The 19,777-nt window shown below is 40.4% G+C and overlaps 3 protein-coding genes across 12 annotated transcripts; 1 reads left to right on the top strand and 2 right to left on the bottom strand.

The window, feature by feature from the left end:
* Window positions 1-62: 62 nt before the first annotated feature.
* Window positions 63-1,175, bottom strand: LOC108605910 (mediator of RNA polymerase II transcription subunit 20). The gene has a single exon (XM_017995726.1). The coding sequence runs from the start codon at window positions 1,114-1,116 to the stop codon at window positions 388-390; it is 729 nt and encodes a 242-aa protein (XP_017851215.1). The 5' UTR covers window positions 1,117-1,175; the 3' UTR covers window positions 63-387.
* A 237-nt stretch (window positions 1,176-1,412) lies between these two features.
* LOC108606836 (CXXC-type zinc finger protein 1) lies at window positions 1,413-10,447 on the top strand. Of its 8 annotated transcripts, none has more exons than XM_017997326.1 (11): window positions 4,951-5,025; window positions 5,096-5,311; window positions 5,379-5,610; window positions 6,420-6,820; window positions 6,882-7,072; window positions 7,131-7,337; window positions 7,394-7,555; window positions 7,615-7,711; window positions 7,775-8,259; window positions 8,727-10,002; window positions 10,105-10,435. In XM_017997326.1, exons 4-11 carry the CDS (start codon window positions 6,746-6,748, stop codon window positions 10,174-10,176), a joined length of 2,565 nt encoding a protein of 854 aa, XP_017852815.1. In that variant the 5' UTR covers window positions 4,951-5,025; window positions 5,096-5,311; window positions 5,379-5,610; window positions 6,420-6,745; the 3' UTR covers window positions 10,177-10,435. The 8 variants fall into 8 exon arrangements, with proteins under 8 accessions (XP_017852818.1, XP_017852817.1, XP_017852815.1 ...); XM_017997325.1 differs by having other exon boundaries at window positions 10,102-10,435; XM_017997324.1 differs by having other exon boundaries at window positions 4,952-5,025; window positions 10,096-10,435.
* A 2,461-nt stretch (window positions 10,448-12,908) lies between these two features.
* On the bottom strand, window positions 12,909-17,219 carry LOC108606103. Of its 3 annotated transcripts, none has more exons than XR_001915418.2 (4): window positions 17,126-17,219; window positions 16,422-16,798; window positions 16,238-16,374; window positions 12,909-13,474 (listed from the first exon to the last, which is right to left on the bottom strand). XR_001915418.2 is itself a non-coding variant. In XM_017995948.2 (4 exons), coding segments are annotated over exons 2-4 (336 nt in total). In that variant the 5' UTR covers window positions 16,423-16,798; window positions 17,126-17,219; the 3' UTR covers window positions 12,909-13,268. The 3 variants fall into 3 exon arrangements, 1 of the variants encoding a protein (XP_017851437.1); XR_001915417.2 differs by having other exon boundaries at window positions 16,238-16,333; XM_017995948.2 differs by having other exon boundaries at window positions 16,238-16,366.
* Window positions 17,220-19,777: the final 2,558 nt, after the last annotated feature.

The raw sequence follows: 19,777 nt of genomic DNA, 5'->3' as shown, positions 1-19,777 counted from the left end.
CATATATATTTTCATTGCTCGCATACATTTTTGAATAAAAAAAGATATATAACTACTTTATGCGCATTTTTTTTTTTTTATATTTTAAGTTCTTTTTGTATAACACTTTTATGCTTGAGAGTTTTTGGATAATTTGGAAAGAAGCCTATGAGATATATTACCAATACATATACATATATATTATATATAACTATTGTGTTAAAAATATACATAAAAATAATAAAAAAAAAATGTGAAAAAACTTCAAATTGTAAATTATTTTAGTTGGTATCAGTGGGCTCCAGCGTGGCGTTATTGTAACTGGTCCCACTGTGCCGTAATCCAAACTGTAAACAAAGCATTAGCTGGAGCTTAGCTGAAATCGGGTGGCTCCAGCTTTATCTCGCATCAAGGACGACCCATGCCCACTACCGTGTTCATCATCACTGGTCCCACAGTGCCACCCATCGCACTATGCATCTGCACATGCTTCCGATAATTGGTGAATTGCTCCAGATATTGTTTTATAGTATCCATTGGTTCATAGATATCATTTTGCTTGTGCAGCTGCTGCTGTCCCATGGCATTCATAATGGTCTGTGTGGTAAAATAACTGGGATACTCTTTGCCCACATTAATGGACAGAAAACCTTGCAGCATTTCGCGAATCATCTCCCAGCAATAGGAGAGGGTTATACACGGTTTATATTCTATCTCTACGAGTACGCCTTTGAAATGTTCCATCATTGTTACGGAGCCGAGTTTAATAACGAAGTCGCCATACTCAAAGCGTGCGCCACGCGATTCAATTTTGGTTTGTTTCTTGGAAGTAAAAGTGTTTGTCATCTTGAGCATCAGCAGATCAAATATGTTGTCCGCCACCAGTGCCACTTGTTTGCCCGTGCCATTGTCTATAATGGAGAAGGTCGAAGCGGGACACTCGGAGTTGTGCAGCACATGTACGGCTCTGGTGGGTGTTCCGTGTTGCGGCGTCGAGATGAAAGTCTCGCAGTCTACCAGGAATTGACCGGCATGTGTGGCGCCCAACGAGAGCAGACGCTTACCCAAATGGTCGATTATATAGGCGCCTGACTTGCCCTCAGGCATAGGATACGGCTGCAGCACAGTTACGCCCATAACAGTAATTTTCAGATAATTGTAAAGAGTTTACGTTTGTTTATTATTGTTTTACAACAAGGCTATTCGCAGTGTGACCAGCTGCAAGTGAAAAATGTATGTACTCAGGAAAATACCAAAAAAAATCCAACATAAAGTCGCGGGGGTGGTGACAATGCAAATATTAGTGTAATGTATTAGTGTCTAAATATTTGTGTACATAAAAAGTCATACAAATTTGTGCGTATTAAAAAAAGTGCATTCAACAACTACTCAAAACATATTTGATTATTGAACAAATGAACCAGTGGTTACGTTGAACAGTTCATTAGAGCTAAACAGCTGTCTGTGTGTTATTAAAGCATTTTTATCAGCATGGCAGATAAACGAAAATTAAAAAAATCGGTAAATAAATACAATTGAAACGTTAAACAATTGCCAAATACTAATTATATGACTTGCAGAAAGAGGAAATAGCTCGGGAATTTGATTTGCCCGAGCGAAAGTCGAAAATAGCCACAATTCTAAGACAGGATGATCAAGCCTACTGTATCTGCCGGACCTCGGACTGTTCCCGCTTTATGATGTATGTAGGCACAACAGGTATTAACAGCAAGCATTTAATTACTGTTTTACAATATATTTTACAGTGGCTGCGACGGATGCGAGGAGTGGTATCATGGCGACTGCATTGGCATTACGGAGAAGGAGGCAAAACATATTAAGCAATATTATTGTCGGAGGTGTAAGAAAGAGAATCCGGAGCTACAAACAATATTTCGCTTGGTGGCAACTGAACGTGCAGCGGCAACAGCTGCCGCCAGTCAGCCCGATGGGGAAACAGCTCCAGTGCAAAGTGCTGGTGGACGCAAAAATAATCAGAGTAAGGAAAACAAAGCTGCCAAACGCTGTGGCAACTGTGAGGGCTGTCGACGACCCAATTGCAATCAATGTGAAGCGTGTCGCTCACGCGTGGGCCATCGACCACGTTGTCTCTATCGCAACTGTTTAATGCAAAGCAGTACCAGCGGCGGCGGCGGCGGTGGCACCACCGCGAGTAGCAAAAAGCGTGACAAGCAGCAGCAGCAGCAACAACAGCAGCGTAAAAACAAAGTTGCACGCGTGGCTAGTCCAGAGATATTTGTAAATCCCGAGCTAGAGGGTACGCGACAATGTCATGGTCCAGGCTGTCGCTGTCAGGCGCGTCCACAAAGCAAGTACTGTAGCGACAAGTGCGGCTTCAATCTGGCCACAAATCGCATCTTTCAGGTAAGCGCAGCTATTCATATGTAATTTGTATAAACAAACTCATTTTGAGTTTTGCTCTGGCCATGCAGGTGCTGCCGCAGCGTTTGCAGGAATGGAATCTAACGCCTTGCCATACGGCGGAGCAGAATCGCGAGCAACTGGAGCAAATACGTCAGAAGCAGTCTATGGTGCGTTTTGCTTTGGCTGAACTAGAAAAACGCGCTGAGGAGCTTAACATGGTTGTGGATCGGGCCAAGCGCAGCTCCATAGATACGTCGCGCACTAATGACAATGGCGATGTGGAGGATGAGCAAAGCATGTACTGCATTACTTGCGGCCATGAGATACATTCACGCACCGCCATCAAGCACATGGAGAAATGCTTCAACAAATATGAATCCCAAGCGAGCTTTGGCAGCATCTTTCAAACAAAAATGGAGGGCAACAATATGTTTTGTGACTTCTATAATCCGGCCAGCAAGACGTACTGCAAGCGCTTGCGTGTGCTCTGTCCGGAGCATAGCAAGGATCCCAAAGTCAACGATACGGATGTTTGTGGAGCGCCGCTTGTGAAGAATGTTTTCAATCCTACGGGTGAGTTTTGTCGTGCACCCAAAAAGAATTGTTTTAAGCATTATGCCTGGGAGAAAATACGACGAGCCGAAATTGATTTGGAGCGTGTGCGTCAATGGCTTAAAATGGATGACCTAGTGGAGCAGGAGCGACAGCTGCGACAACAGCTTAGCTCACGTGCCAATCTGCTTGGCCTAATGCTGCACTCGACCTACAATCATGAGGTGATGGACGAGCTGGTGCGCAAGCAACAGGAACATTTCGCGGAGCTGGAGAAGCAAAAGCGGCGACAGCAACACTATCAGCAGCTGCAACAGCAACAGCAGCACTATCAGCAATTGCATCAGCAGAAGCAGCACCAACAGCAGCAGAAATCGCTGCAGCAGCAGCATCGTCAGAAGCAGCAAGAATTGAAGGCTCAACAGCATCAGCAGCAGCGAAAGGAGCAGCAAGAGCATCAACAGAATTTCTAGCTATATCTAAAGCAACTGCGACTTCAGGAAGAGCGCCAAAGGAACAGACTGCGGCGCCAAAAGAGGAAATACCACAAGGAGAGCAAGTTGCACAAGAAACAAAAGAAGGCCACATTGATGTTGAAGGAACAGCAGAGTTACTTAAAGGAAGAGCTGCGACTACAGCAGGAGCGACTAGCACAGTTCCAATCGGATGTAAGCGACCAAGAGGAGCACGAGGCGACGTCGTCAAGTTAAATGTTGGCTCTAATTTTGTAGCAACGGGGCTATTTTACACTTAAGATTTTAAGCAAGCACATTTTTCTATTTTTTATGCGATTATGCATTAGCATTAAGCTAAATATTGGTGTGAATTTGTAAAGCTAAAAAACATTAGCTAAATAATAATTAATAATAATAAATATTTTGAATGTTGTAAGCAAATAATTTGTACACTTTTCATGTTCATATGTTGTCCAACTTTTCATGTTTTATTGTGCGAACTAACAAATATATCTATGTATCTTAAATTTAAGCCTAAAATTGTATATTGCTTTAGTTTTAAGTTAACAATTGTTTGCGCTTTTATGTCTCTGTCACTTACTGTACTAACATTTATAACAATTTTAGTTATATAGTTAAATTCGATCACCATGGATATTGTAATAATGATTTAAATGAACGTTACCAGCGGCAACCTAGATCAACAGTACTGCATATGTGTATTATTTACTTTAAGTACCATCGCCTGTCTCGCTCACATGTATGCGCGCTCTCGCTCACACACAACAGCTATGCGACTTGTCCTGCAGGTTGCTAGGTGGCAGTCAAGCCGCCCTCTGTTTATTATTGAAAACTAAGCATAAAACAGCAATAAGTATATTTATTTATTGATAGCAACCTGTCGACATTAGTGTCTGGGCTAACCAAACAAATGCTAATCATTTACTCTGCGCTAATGTTGTCTCGCTCTAAACAGAGTTACTAACGCTCTGCATGCAAGTGACATATATAAATATATATATATATAAGTTTGCTAACTCAAACAATAATGCACACTTACTAAAACAAAGATTAGCTTAATATGTAAAGCATAGACTTGGGAAATTTCATAAATTGATATTGCAACTTAATTTACTATTTATTAATTGGCTATATATTAATATATTTTAAATAATCTATGCTATTAATATTGTAGTCTTGCATTAACTTTGTTAACCCTGAGCCGTTGCGAGGTGAATGATTTTGTCCCTCAGGACATTGTGGGTAGCAATAACCATAACCAATGAAGCATTTAATAACGTTCGGCACTCTAAGCCTTTTATACGTGCCTCTCATTTTGTTACTAACAAAAATAATACAAGTTGTTTCTAAGCAGGCGACGGTTTTGGTCTTTTTGTTGCTTGTTTTTTGTTTTTTTGTTTTAGATATTTGTGTTTTGGGTTTTCTGTTCGAAATGTCAGACATTTGGCAACTACTATATATTTTGTACAACTTCCACACAACTCAACAATTTAAAAAAAATATATATATATATAAGCACACAATTTTGTATTAAGATAAATTTTGAAAAGAAACCCACCATTTGAGCTAAACCACAAAAAAAAAATAACCAACAAATATTTAAAAATTGCAACGCGAGTGTGAACGCAACAAGGTAAAGTTGTAAAGACTATATAACTATATGAGCTGCTGATTTAATTTATTTTTTTTGTTGTTGTTTGCAGTGTGTTTAGCGCGAGTGCAAAATATTAAAATTTTCAAAGTGGCTTGGAATTCTAAATAAAATACGAAGAGCAGAGTAAAGCGTAAAAGTTTGCCCAAGTGTATAAAAGCGAGAGGAGAGCAGCAGCAACAACAAGAACTATCGTCAGACTATCGCAACTATCGTATCAATGCAAGCACAAGGCTCTTTAGCTAAGCTCAATTCTCGACTTAGCTGGGTAAGTTTCAAAAACACACACACCGAAGTTTTGTATATTGCACTTATAACTTCCTTTTTATTTGCAGTTCCATTTTGGTTTTTGGTGTTAAGTCTGTTATTTTAATTCTTGACATCATTAGTTTTAATTTGTTTTATTTTTGAGTGAGTGTGTTTTTTATTCGCGTCAATATTTTGTGGAGCACGTTGATGTCAGTGCTGCCAGCTGCCACGCCCATTTACGCCCTAGCTGTCGGAGTAACGCTAGCCCAGTTAAATAACTAGCGCTTCATTTGCAATTCGAGCTGCAGGAATAGCCAGGTAAGTGCCACATGCCACATGCCAAATGCCACATGCCACAGTGGCTTGACTTCTTGACTTGGCACTGCTACAATTTGTTTAAGCTGTGTGCTAAATTTGCAGCTCTAAATCAATTTACACTAAACTTGCTACATTTAGTTGTTTCACTTTGAAATTGTTTGCAATTGATACAATACAAATTCAATGCTTTGCCGCAAATTCGCAAATTCAAAAGCTGCACTTGCACTTGAATCTCTAACTTTTGCTAACTAGTGTAGTGTAGTGTAGATCCTGTAGCGTATTTATTGCATTTATTATTAAAAATTGCATTTCGGTTGCATGCGAAATTTCGGAGCATGGGGCACTTTAAGTAAAGTTAAGGTCGTTGCCATTTTGAGGCATTGTTTGATTGTTTTGTGGCAATAATAATAATAATACAATATACAATAACAACACATGACGTTGCCCTGGGCACTTGAGCGTCCAATTATTTGTTGTCCATTTGTTGTTGGTGTCGCCCACTTTCGCTTTTCGATCGATCTAACAATAATTTAGCTGCAATTCAAAACAAATTTCCTTTTCTATAGACGTACCATATATATGTATGTATATATATGAGCATATGTTTGTACATATATGTGTTTTGTTTGTTTTTTATCAGCTGCACATGCTTGAGCTTTGATTTGCATATGTAAGACGTTGACATTCACACGCGAGACTTGAAGCGCTACGCACACCAACTCAACTCAACTGAACTCACTTCACTTCACCTTTACTTACCAAATCCCAATCCCAACACCCAACACCACCCTAACGCACCCACAATTTAGCTAGCAAGCTGGCGCCCGCGCAAGACGATGTGCATCGCCAACATGGCGCTCGCAAAGTTGGTGGTTTTGCTAACAACAACATTGCTGCTGTTACAGTGACGACGTCCAGCACTGAGGCTGAGCAGAAGCGCAAGCATCGTCGTCATCATCATCGCACACGCAAGCCAGAAGATCAGCCACCCAAGCCTTGGCAACGACAGCAACCAGCGCAGCAGCAGCAGCAGCAAGCACAACAGCAACAGCCGCAGCAGCAGCAGCAGCAGTCTGAGCCTAAAACTCAAACGCTAAAAACCAATTTAGCCAAAAATCGTGAAAAGGAGAAACTAATGGCCGAACAGGCGCATGAGCGTCGCATTCATGAGCTCGATCAGAATGTCGAGCGTTATTTTGATGTGCGCAAGGTAAGTTCAAGTGCCCAACAAGTCTAAGCCTAAGCCCAAGTCTAACTCACATTTCAAACAGCGTCTGGGCAAGGGCGCCTATGGCATTGTTTGGAAGGCTACAGATAAACGCCAAAAGGATACTGTTGCTCTAAAGAAAATCTATGATGCCTTTCGCGATGATACCGATGCTCAGCGCACTTATCGCGAGGTTATCTTCCTGCGCGCCTTTCGCCATCATCCCAATATTGTGCGCATTCTGGATATATTCAAGTAAGTGCTAAACTAAAACAAAACAAGTCAACAAACTATATATAATGCTGTTTTATAGAGCTTCCAATAATCTGGACTTTTATTTGGTGTTCGAGTTTATGGAGAGCGATTTGCACAATGTAATTAAGAAGGGCGATGTGCTAAAGGATATACACAAGCGATTTGTTATGTATCAGCTGATCAATGCCATCAAGTATATGCATTCCGGCAATGTTATACATCGTGATCTCAAGCCCAGCAACATTCTAATCGACAGCAAGTGCAGGTAAGCCAAGTCAATTGTAGCCCAAACAATTGCTATAGCTGCCATATACTTTGCAGATTGAAAGTCGCTGACTTTGGCTTGGCACGCACTTTGTGTCCAAAGCGTCGCAATAATTTGGATTACGATTGCAAGGATGAGCTGGATAATGAGGCAATGCTTACAGATTATGTGGCTACGCGCTGGTATCGCGCACCAGAGATTCTAGTTGCCAGTCGCAGGTAAGTGCTGAGCCCAGCAGTGTTGCCAACAGCTGTAACCAACACGCTTTGCTTTGCAGATATACAAAAGGCGTTGATATGTGGAGTCTGGGCTGTATACTGGGCGAGATGATACGCCAGAAGCCGCTGTTCCAAGGCACTAGCACCATCAACCAGGTGAGTTGCCAGCAGCATAGCCTGCTCAACAATTAATTTAAATAACGCTTGGCTTGCTTGCAGATCGAAAAGATTATTAATGCATTGCCGGATGTTACCGATCGGGATATTGAATCTATTGGCGCCAGCTTTGGCTCAGTGCTGCTGAGCAAGAAGATTGTGCGCGATCGTCGCAATTCATTGGATGAAATGTTGCGCAATTGCTGTGATGATGCAATGGGACTGGTGAAGTCGCTGCTAGTGCTGGATCCAGAGGGCAGACTTACGGCCAAGGAGGCCATAAGTCATCCGTATGTGAGTCGCTTTCGTGCCTCGTCGGCCACCATGGATATGCATAGCGATGTGAAGCCGCCGCTGGACGATGATGTGCGCTATGGCGTGGAGGAATATCGTGGCACGCTCTATCGCATGATTACGCCAGAACGTGCCGCTGGCGGCAGCAACACGACGCGGCAGAGCCAGCGACAGCTGCAATCCTCCAGCAGCAGTGAGACGCATTTGCCGCCAGATTCAACGCTGCGGAATAGTAAATCTGTATCCAAGACCAGGTGAGTTCTACACAACTATTTAGACATTTATTTTGCTGGTGGCCTTGAGTGTGGCGCGTACTTTGTGGCAGCTTCTCAGTTGCTGCTCGCTTTTGCAGATCTTGGCGTTCGCCGTCAAACAAACTGGCGACAACAACAGCAACAACAACAACTGCAGCAGCAGCAACAGCAACAGCAACAACAACAACGTTTCTTAAGCCACAGCAACAACAACAACAACAACAACAACAACAGCGTCGTATTAAAACGTTGTCTAAGCCAACGCAACAGCAACAACATATTAAACGCCGTTTATCGCAGCCACCACGTTTAGCGCAATTAAACATTTAAGTTTACTAAATTTTCATAACAACAACTCTTTGAAAAACCTACAAGTTAAACTAATTCCACGCAGCTTAAGAATGCCACCAACAAAATCAAAATCAACGTCATAAACTAATAATTAATAATTAACCTACTAAAAACAGATTGCACTCAACGCATTTTCAAGCATTTGGAGACAAGGACACACCGAAGGAAGCGCATAATAAAACCTGGAGCGAGCAGTATCAACTGCAGAAGAAGAAGCAACAGCAGCAGCAGCAGCAGCAGCAACAATTGCAACAGCAGCAGGAACAGCTGCAATTACAGCAGCAACAGCAGCAGCAGCATCAACGTGAGCGTGGCAAGCGTTATGCACATGAGCAGCAGCAGCAGCAGCAGCAGCAGCAGCAGCGACAACATGCGGCAAGTGGCAACTTGGAGACTACAAAGGTGGCCATGCGCAGGGAGCTAGCTGCTGTGGCTGCTACAGCGCCGCGTTGCAATACAGGCGGACTGTGGCAAGCGCCTGTGGAGACGCAGCCACAGTCACGTTTGTGGAAGGACACGCTGGGCAGGAATGCTGCACTGAGTGCCAAGCCCAGCCAAGTGGAGATGGAATCAAAGTCACGCACACGTCTGCGCAAGCCGCGCAAGGATAAGGAAAAGTCACAGCCAAAACAACAGCAGCAGCAGCAGGAGCAGAGACTGGCACAGGGACAGACGCAGGCTACCATACAGGCTAAGGCACAGGAGCGTGCGTTGGCCCTGAAGCAGCATCTGCTTCAGCAACAGAAGCAACATGAGCAGGAATTGTCACAAATGGATTTGGCATTGACGCTGCAGCAGCTGCAGCTGGAGCATCAGCAATTGAATCAACAAAAGAAACAAACTCAGCTGCAACACCAAACTGCAACTGCAACTGCAACAGCAACAGCAACAAGACCAACAGCAGCAACAAAAACAACAAAACCAAGCAAAATACCCACAGCACACCATAGCTCAGATTTTGTTTGCTACAAGTCGCGTTTGAGTCACTTGGAGCTCGAGATGTCCAAGTGCAAGCGCCAGCTGTTCAGCTATGTGCAGGATAATCAGCAATTGCTGCATAAGGAATCATTGCGTCATCATATCGAGCAACTGTTGGAGACAACGCTGCCAGTTGCAACTGCAACTTCAGCAACATCCATAGCTGCAACTGTAGCCAATACGAACATTGCTGCTGCAGCTGCAACAGCTGTTGCTGGTGCTGGTGCCGGTGCTGGAACGCAGCCACAACGCGAGCAATTGAAGCAGCTGCAAATGCGCGAGTTCCTGGCACGTGATGAATGCAATGCCAATGCTTATGAGCTACCCGATCTATGCAATGTCTATAAGGCCAGTCGCCGTGCTGAATCGCAGCAACAGTTGCAGTTGCATGCCGCACGCAATGAGACACAGCAGGTAGCACGTTCGTATTATAAACATTTCATGCACTCACTTACCCCCTCCTCATCCTCATCCTCACCCATCTCCAACTCCAACTCCATATTCAAGCCACAGCAGCAATCGCCCTATAGTAGTGATGGCTTGCATATTCAGGAAGCAAGCTTTAGCAAGGACTTTGAGCAGACATAACAACCGGGCAGCGAGTAAGGACACCACAGCTCTACGACTACGTTTGTCAAACTCTTCCAATTAATAAAAGTGCGAAATCGTTTAGAAAATGTAATAAGAGCCTAGTTTAATTAGTTTTAATTCTAATCGCTTTATAAGTATGTGTACATGCCAAATGTATTTAACATGTACATATGTATGTATATGTGTGTACATATGTATATGTGCAGTAGCTAAGAGGCAACGCAATTAATTATAGCATAAGATTGTAAAATTATAATCACAAAATCTATTCTAAATTTGTTGTTATACAAAGCAATACTACTTAAATTTAAATAATATCTTAGCTCTCATTCTGTTATTTCTAAGTTATTACTTATGTATTTGGATTTATATATGTATAATTTTAATTGTACTGTAATTTTAATTTAACAGTTCGATAAGGCAGCAACTAAACTACCAATTGTTTAAGCTTAAATTAGTATTTAACAATCCACTGCACAACAATAAATTTAAATAAACTTACTTGTCATATATTGCTTTATAAAAAAAAAACAATTTGTCAACCTCCCTTAGCTTAAACATAGTTTTAAGCTTATTATAGAAATGTATCATATGTTTGCTAAATAAAAATAATTGTATTCAAAATAATTGTCCGTTTGTTTTATTCGCCAAATAATTTATTACAGCATTTATGTTTGTACTCATTTGAATTGTGCTTGCAACGCCGTTATCCTCCCGATCTAAAAGGGACATGTATTTATGAGCTCCTGGGCATCGAATCTATCGAACTGCATACCAGGATATTCAGGATTTTATAAAAAAAATTAGAGCAAGTTCGTTGCTTAAGTCACTTTTGTTTACATTTTTTATAGCCAAATTGCATCGTTTTTTAGCGACTGCTCCTCCGTTATCCTTCCGATCCAAAAAGGACCTACATTTTCGGAATCCTACTCATCAAATCTATCGATTTGCATACCAGGATATCCGGGATTGCACAAAAAAATTTCTGGAAAAAATTTACAGGGGGTCAGTCGCAAAATTTGGCTCAAAAACACAAAATGTCCTTTTGCTCGGAAACTGTAAGGACTACAAGGATGTCCTTTGGTGTCCAGGTAGTGCTCCATAAGAGCTTTCAGAATATACCATTCAAAGGACGAAAGTCCTTGCAGGAGCGGAGAAAAAAGGCTTTTTTTGTATACAGAAAAACGTCTATATCTCCCGACTCCTTGCCAGGATCAGGACCAAACTAGTTCCAAACGATTCCTTTTTAAAACGACTATCAGGTGGGTGAAGGACGTTCGGATCGTCCTTGTCGTTCCGGAGGAAATGCGGATTTAGTGTTCTTGGTCACTTTCCACGCGCCCTGAGGCGAAAATTTTCTAAGTTGATGGACATTTAGATGACCCCATATTTTTTTGATGACAATCGATAGAGTCTCGTCCTGTGAGTGCCATAAACCAAGAATTTTCCAAATGCGACCTAATCCTGCCGAGATATGGCCACTTTTCTCTAGAGGATTGTGGCCAGTGCTTTGGCAGCCCTATGGTGGTATGCAAGCACTTTTCTGCATACAAACTCTTGCAATGGCAAAAAAGTGTTGCATACTTTTCAGGCTTTGAGACTATTAGCGGATACAACAACCATGCCCATGTACAATAACCATTGCACCCAACGAAAAAATCCATTGCATACCCCAAAGGGCTGCCAAGCGTCAATACCCTAGAGAAAAGTAGCCATATCTCGGCAGGATCAAGTCGCATTTCCAAAATTCTTGGTTCCTGGACTCACAGGACGAGACTCTACCGATCTGCATCAAAACAATATGGGGTCATCATATTGTCCATCAACTTAGAAAATTTTCGCTCAGGGCGCGAGCAAAGTGGACAAAAACACAAAATCCATTATCTCCGGAACTACAAGGACAATCCGGATGTCCTTTTGCAGGACGATAGGCCTTTAAAAAATGAATCGTTTGGCATCAATTTCATCCTGATCCTGGCAAGGTTTCGGGAGATATAGCGCATTTTCTGTATACAAAAAAAGCTGTTTTTCTCAGCTCCTGTAAGGACTTTCGTCCTTTGAGTTGCATATTCTGAAAGCTCTCCTTGAGCACTAGCTGGACACCAAAGGACATCCTTGTAGTCCTCACAGTTTCCGAGCAAAAGGACATTTTGTGTTTTAGGGCAACTTTTTGCGACTGACCCCCGGAAAATTTTTACAAGAAATTTTTTTGTGCAATCCTGGATATCCTGGTATGCAGTTGGATAGTTTCGATGCCCAGGAGCACGAAAATGCAGGTCCTTTTTAAATCAGAAGGATAATGGAGAAACTGGACCTAAAAAACCATGAAATTTGGCCATGCAAAATGTAAACAAGAAAAGACTTAAGCAACGAACTTGCTCAAATTATTTTCTGCGATCCTGGATATCCTGGTATGCAGCTCGATAGTTTCGATAGCAAGGATCTCAAAAATGCATATCCTTTTGGAATTGAAATGATATCTTGGGAACAAGAGCCATAAAAATGCTCCCTATTAAATAAGCAGTCATTTGCTTAAATTGCATATAGATTCATTATTTATTGTCAATCAGCTATAACTATAGCAATTGCATTTTGTATACATTTATTTTCTTACATATAATACATATTATAATACATAATATATAATACATATTTAATTAAACAAAGATATTTATTTAAGCTAGCCTAGAAGCAGGACGATTGGTGATCTTGCAGTCCTTAGCGTAGAAGGCTCCGGCATGTCTCCAGGACGTTGACCCCACTGTAGTGTGTTGCTTGTTCATGTGACGCAGTTGCTCCTTTGCAAGTTTAGCAATACAATTCCAATTGCTGCTGGAAATGGATGCAGGAGGCGCCTGGTCTGACATTCAAGGCAAAAGGCGGCGCAATTTTGCTGTCGTTGTATAACTTTATTTGAATATATGCATGTATCTTTGATTCACATATATATGCTGCCAAACATAGGCAATCCCCAAGAGAAATAATGACTACTTAAAAAGGAATACAATTAATTAGAATAAAAATACAAATAATGTATTAATGCATTAATTGAAATAAAAGTAATTGATTCAGCATCGTTTCAAGCAGGATTAGCTGCTATTGTTGTTGCTACTGGCGCTGATGCTGATGATGTTGTAGTCTTTAGTCCAGTTTACTCCGGTAACTATCAAAGACGTAGATCCGCAGATGAAGTTGCAGTCTTTAGTCCAGTTTACTCCGGTAACTCTCCAGGATGTAGATCCGACTGTAGTAGACAGATATCGTGTATGAAGTCCTACGCGTTCGTTGAACTCACCTATATTGAAAATGATAACAGATTATTGAAAATACCAATGCCAATTGCAATCATTTCAACTATGGCTATATTCTCTGCAGGCTATGCGCTGTCCTTGCTATGATTTTTGTTATAATTCGCAACTTGTTTTCAAAGCAGTCGCTTTCAGTTTCTCGAGTACCAGGCAAACAGGATACGGCCGACGGCGTATCGATACAGCCCCAGTACAAGCGCCTGCGGTTCGAGTCTCGGCTATATATGTCGGTCAGTTACCTTCTGATGATTTTTGCTTGCCGGCTATCCAAAAAATTGAAAAAGCGACTCAACAAATTACTACAACAAGTGACAACAACAACATGAAAATAAAAGCCAGCTACCAGCAGAGAAAATAGCATCACTAGCAACCTATACAGGCAATTTTCTAAAGTACCAGGCGAACAGAAGGAACAGAAGAACACCAACACCAATGCAACCTTTGAAAATACGGCAGGATATGTGGGAGTTATAGTTACTTCCGCTTTAGGATTCTCCTGCGCAAGTGCAGGGCTGCACAAGTGCATGATTGCACAGGTGCGCAAATTCAAAACAAAAGGGACTTGGATATATGGCTGCTTTGCTATATGTTAAAATGTGCTTATTGCTCGGCTACTAAAAGAAGCTGCGCCGCTTGGATTACGTATTCTGATTCCTCTTGAGGAGTTTTACCAACTAAGCAAATGCCTTTGCAATCCCTAAACCAACGTGCATACGCATAAGTTAGCCTCATATTTAATTAAACTAATAAACTAGCAAGTTCGCTGCTTAAGTCACGTTTGTTTACATTTTCTTATGCGCAAATAGCAATCGCTTGCAACTTATACCGGCAATTTTCTGGAGTACCAGGCAAACAGAAGCAACAGTAGGATATCAATATCAATGCAACCCTTTGAACATGCAGCGGGATATGTGGGAGTTGCCTACATAATCCCCTTTACGATTGACCTGCGCAGGTGCAGGGTTGCACAAGTGCATGGTTGCAACAACAAATCACAACAACAAGTGACAATAACAATATGAAAATAACAGCCTGCAAAGAATATAGCCATCAGCCATCAGTTAAATGTAAATAATTGTATATGTATATAGTATATTGTAGTAAAACGTATGATGTGATATGGTCTAGTTAGTATATGTATGTCCCATGGCATCTTTTGTTGTTGTTTTCCCTATATATAACTAGATTATGTTGCCCCAGCGGCAACAGAAAGCTTGTTTAAATTAAATAAATAACCAAAAGACTTGAAAAAACAAAGTGTAAATCAAGTTTTTGGTAAGCCAGACATCAGTAAGTTCGCTGCTTAAGTCACTTTTGCTTACATTTTTCATGCCCAAATAGCAATAGCTTGGAGCCTATACCGGCAATTTTCTGAAGTACCAGGCAAACAGAAGGAACAGTAGGATATCAACATCAATGCAACCCTTTGAACATGCAGCGGGATATGTGGGAGTTGCCTACATAATCCCCTTTACGATTGACCTGCGCAGGTGCAGGGTTGCACAAGTGCATGGTTGCACAGGTGCGCAAATTCAAGACAAAGGTCCTTGAATATATGGCTACTGTATATCGAAATGTGCTTATTGCTTGGCTACTAAAAGAAGCTGCGTTGCTTGAATTACATATTCTGATTCCTCTTGAGGAGTTCTACTCACTAACCAAAGGACATTGCAATCCTTCCAACAATGTAGCCTCATATTCAATTGAATTAGTAAACTAGCAAGTTCGCTGCTTAAGTCACTTTTGTTTACATTTTTCATGCTCAAATAGCAATAGCTTGGAACCTATACCGGCAATTTTCTGAAGTACCAGGCAAACAGAAGGAACAGTAGGATATCAACATCAATGCAACCCTTTGAAAATGCTGCGGGATAAGTGGGAGTTGCCCACATAATACCCTTTACGATTGACCTGCGCAGGTGCAGGGCTGCACAAGTGCATGGTTGCAACAACAAATCACTACAATAAGTGACAACAACAAGAAATATATGAAATATATGTCGGAGATATGGCTGCTTTGCTGTATATCAAAATGTGCGTATTGCTTGGCCATTATAAGAAGCTGTTTTGTTTTGTTTGCAGTTTTTGGTAAACTAGACATCAGTAAGTTCGCTGCTTAAGTCACTTTTGTTTACATTTTTCAAGCAATCACTTGAAAGCTATACCGGCAATTTTCTGAGGTACCAGGCGAACAGAAAGAACCGAAGGATATTAGCATCAATGCAACCCCTTGAAAATGCTGCGGGATATGTGTGAGTTATGGCTAGTTTCCCCTTTAGGATTGGCCTGCGCAGATGCAGGGCTGCACAAGTGCATAGTTGCAACATCAGTAAGTTCGCTGTTTAAGTCATTCTTGTTTACATTTTTCATGGCCAAATCTCATTGCTGCGCATCATTTTATCTGCGCAAGTGCAGAGTTGCACTGAAGTTTGTGTCCCGGCCGGCATTTGGTTGCTGTATCGGCTATTATTTCACTGCAGCCGCCTTCGGATGATTCCTGTTCGCCTGGTATCTAAGAAAATTTGCCGGTAAGCCCGGCAAGCGATTGCTAATTGCAACAACGAAACTGAACGACAACAACAACATGAAAATAACAGGCAGCATAGCCAGCAGACAAAATTGCCATAGCTCGGCCAAATGTAGTCGGATTTGAATGCGTTTTGGACAGTTAGTTGATAGTCCTTGGCCTAGAGCATCATTTGCCATAATCCATAATATGCAAATTGCTGCTTAACAAGAAAGTTACTTACTTGATTGACTTAAGCAGCAAACGAATGTGGAACAGCAGGAGCTTGGGGACAGCCTGGAGCAGGCGCGAAGTCGTGGCGCGGCGTCAACTGCAACGTCTGTGTGGACAACGAATATTGCATTTTCAATCACTTAAACACTTCGTTATTTGTTAGCGAGAATATTGATAATATGTTATTAACTTACTTGGTCAAGCCAGCTTCATATTTTGCTTGTAAGTAAGCATGTTGGAATTATTAATTTTGTTGTATACTGACAAATCGCGCACCGCTTGTTTACTCGCCAAAGGTCCAACCAGAACTGACCTACGTGGTCTACGTGCGTTCTTATGCACTCTCAGCCTCTCCTACATGTGAGCGTCGCTGCTTTGCTGCTCGCGTCTTTCGTTCGTAAGCGCTCGATCGCTTAGCGCTGTTGCTGCGGCTGAGCTTAAGCGTCGCCGTTTCGTTGCTTGGAGAGCATCACTCGGCGCTGCTGCTGCGGCTGAACTCATGTTCTCATGAGGTTAGAGAGCGTCGCTTACTGTACATCGTACGGTACGATGAGCATTGAGTGGGTTTAAGCTAAGTATCAGTTAATGCAATTTAAGGTTTATTTTATTCTTTTTATTATTAGCGCATTTTTGGGTTAGTTAAATAAGAAAATACATACTCTAAATCTCTGCTGAGCTCTCTTAGTTTAAAACACACTAAAAAGCCTATAAAGTACTCAGAGAGGCTTATGCAAGGCACAGTTAGTTATAAAAGCATTGAGTGAAAATTGCGTAAAATAAGAAAAAGTAAACAACGGCAAATATATGAGTGAACATTTTAAGCAAGCTGCTAAAATTCAGCAATTGCAATCATTAAAGACTTGCCGTTTGTCATTGAGAACAATTGTTATAAACTTACGTGGTCAATAGAGCTGCATAGATTACTTTTAAGTAAGCACGTTGAAATTATTAATTATTATTACACTTTTAACTCGCGCACTGCTTGCTCAAGCGCCAAGAGTCCAATCACAACTGACCTAAGTGGCCTACGTGCGTTCTTATTCACGCAGCCTCCCCCACATGTGAGCGTCGCTGCTTTGCTGCTCTTCGCTGCTTGCCTCATTCGTTCGTAAGCGCTCGATCGTTTAGCGCTGCTGCTGCGGCTGAATTTGAGAGTCGCCATTTCCTTGCTTAGAGAGCGTCGCTACGAAGAGGGAGAGTGCGTCGCTAAGAAGAGTGAGAGTGCGAGTGGATTAGCGCTGCAGAGGCTAAGCTTCAACGTCGCCTTTTCGTTGCTTAGAGAGTCTCAGTCAGCTCTGCTGCTGCGACAAAGTTTGCGCGTCGCCATTTCGTTGCTTAGAGAGCGTCGCTAACTGTGCATCGTACGAAGAGTGAGAGCCTGAGTGGGTCAGCGCTGCTGCGGCTAAGCTTTAACGTCGCCGTTTCGTTGCTTAGAGAGAGGCTCGCTCAGCTCTGCTGCTGCGGCTAATTTTAAGCGTCGCTGTTTCCTTGCTTAGAGAGTGTTGCTAACTGTGCATCGTACGAGTGAGTGTGAGTGAGCTTTGCTTTGACTGACTTGGGCTTAAGCAGTAACTGAGTTCTTTTTCTTCAAAAAAGTAGCCATCTTGCATAGAAAATTAGCCATAGCTCAGCCATATCCTACCGTATTTTCAAAATTTTTGGTTTCCGGTACTCACAGGTCCAGACTCTATCGATCTGCATTCAAATTTGGAAAATCTATGGCAAACAAAGTCATAAATTACATGTTTTGATTTGAAAAACAAGTTGTTAAATATATTAAAATTTTTATTAATGCATTTCAGTGTAAAAATTAAAATGACACATTTTTCCTTACGTAAATTTCACATGTTTTCTTTTCAACTTATGTTCATACTCGATCGCATCCTTGCATATATGTATACATATACGTTTTCTTTTATTGAATGACAAGTATAAAACAAAATACAAATACATACACAGATTTCTTGCATGCATGTATGTGTATGTATGTATGTCAATTTGTATACACTGAATAATTATTTATGTACGTATATATATTTTCTTTTGTTTATTTAATATTTAAATTCATATAAGCATTCAATGTTTGTTGTTTATTTATTTGTATTATTTACTCTTGTGATTTGTTTATTGTTTTCAGTTATGCTGTGTTGTGTATATATAACTATTTAATAAGTTTTAAGCATAATTCTTTTAAGCACTATTATTTGATGATAAATGTTGTTGATGATGATGATGATTTGATGATGTTTGCTGCTGCTGCTGATGATGCTTAATTACGTACGTGTACCTAAAACTCTCCCTAGCTCATTGTCGCTTACTCGTTCGCGCTTCTTCTTACAATATACGACAAAAACAAAAAAAAAAAATAATTAAATTAACTATATAGCAAAACCCAAAGAAAATTATAATTAAAAACGAAAAACTTAAAATTCGTGGAAAGTAAGGATGGCGTGTTGATAAAGAGGGGAACACACATTTTGCACATACTATACATACATACATATAAACACACACACAGAGAACTGTTCATTTATATGCACATATGTATATAAATATATTTAGTAAATTAATTGCTTACAACATATTGTTATTGCATATTGCATTGCAAAAAGAAAAAAAAAAAGAGTTACAGCAAAACAGCTAAGAAATAAATAGAAATGAGGTTATGTTCTTTTGGGGGGGGGGCTGCTTACAAAAAGGATCAACTAAATTAATGAGCTTGGGCAAAAACTGAGATTTTTCTGCTACTCTCTGCAACAATTAAACAGAACTTTGTTATGTAGTGTAGTGATATTTGTTTTGTTTTGTTGTTTTGTTTGTTTTTGGGCGCCTGCCAACTTGGCTTGGGTAATACTTTTATGCTTCTGTTAGGCACTATTTTATTTCAAATTCAAATGTTTTACTTTAGTTTAATGTCTCTATTATGTAGTTACGCTTTTAGTTTACACAGTTGCAAAAAAAAATTTGTTAAAATATGTCGTATTTACTTTAAATTTCTTTAATCATTAATCATTAATTATTATTGTTGCTCGTTACCCCAAAGTGCATACGCTTTCTATGCTTTTCATTATTGTTTTGCTCTTTGTTTTTTTTTTAAATGTACAAAATTTTGCTTTGCATTTTTTTTTTATAAACTTTGCTTGTAGTTGTTATTCGTTTTTTTTTTCATTTCATTTTATAACTAACAAAAAAATGCGTATTTGTTTTAATCGTACAACAACGAAATACTTTACATTTATAAATATGTATTATATCTGCATATATATACATATATATGTATATATATATAGTTATTTGCCGTATAGTATATATATATATGCTATATATAGATTTGTAGTTTAGCCTTAAGACGAAAACGTTGCTATTTTACAATTACAATACATGCTTTGTTTGAATTACATTTATTTTTATTATTAATTTATATTATATGGTTTTTTTTTTGTATTTTTGTGTTTTTTGTTTATCGTTGTAGCACGCCAAAAATGCAAAAACAAAACTGCAGAAGAAAGAATAAAAATTGTGGCGAAAAGAAAACAAACAAACTGTGTTT

The sequence above is a fragment of the Drosophila busckii genome, chromosome X, assembly GCF_011750605.1.
Source record: "Drosophila busckii strain San Diego stock center, stock number 13000-0081.31 chromosome X, ASM1175060v1, whole genome shotgun sequence".
NCBI classification, from domain to species: Eukaryota; Metazoa; Arthropoda; class Insecta; order Diptera; family Drosophilidae; genus Drosophila; species Drosophila busckii.
Note: the sequence above shows the minus strand (reverse complement) of the source record. Positions and strands in the feature narration are given on the sequence as shown.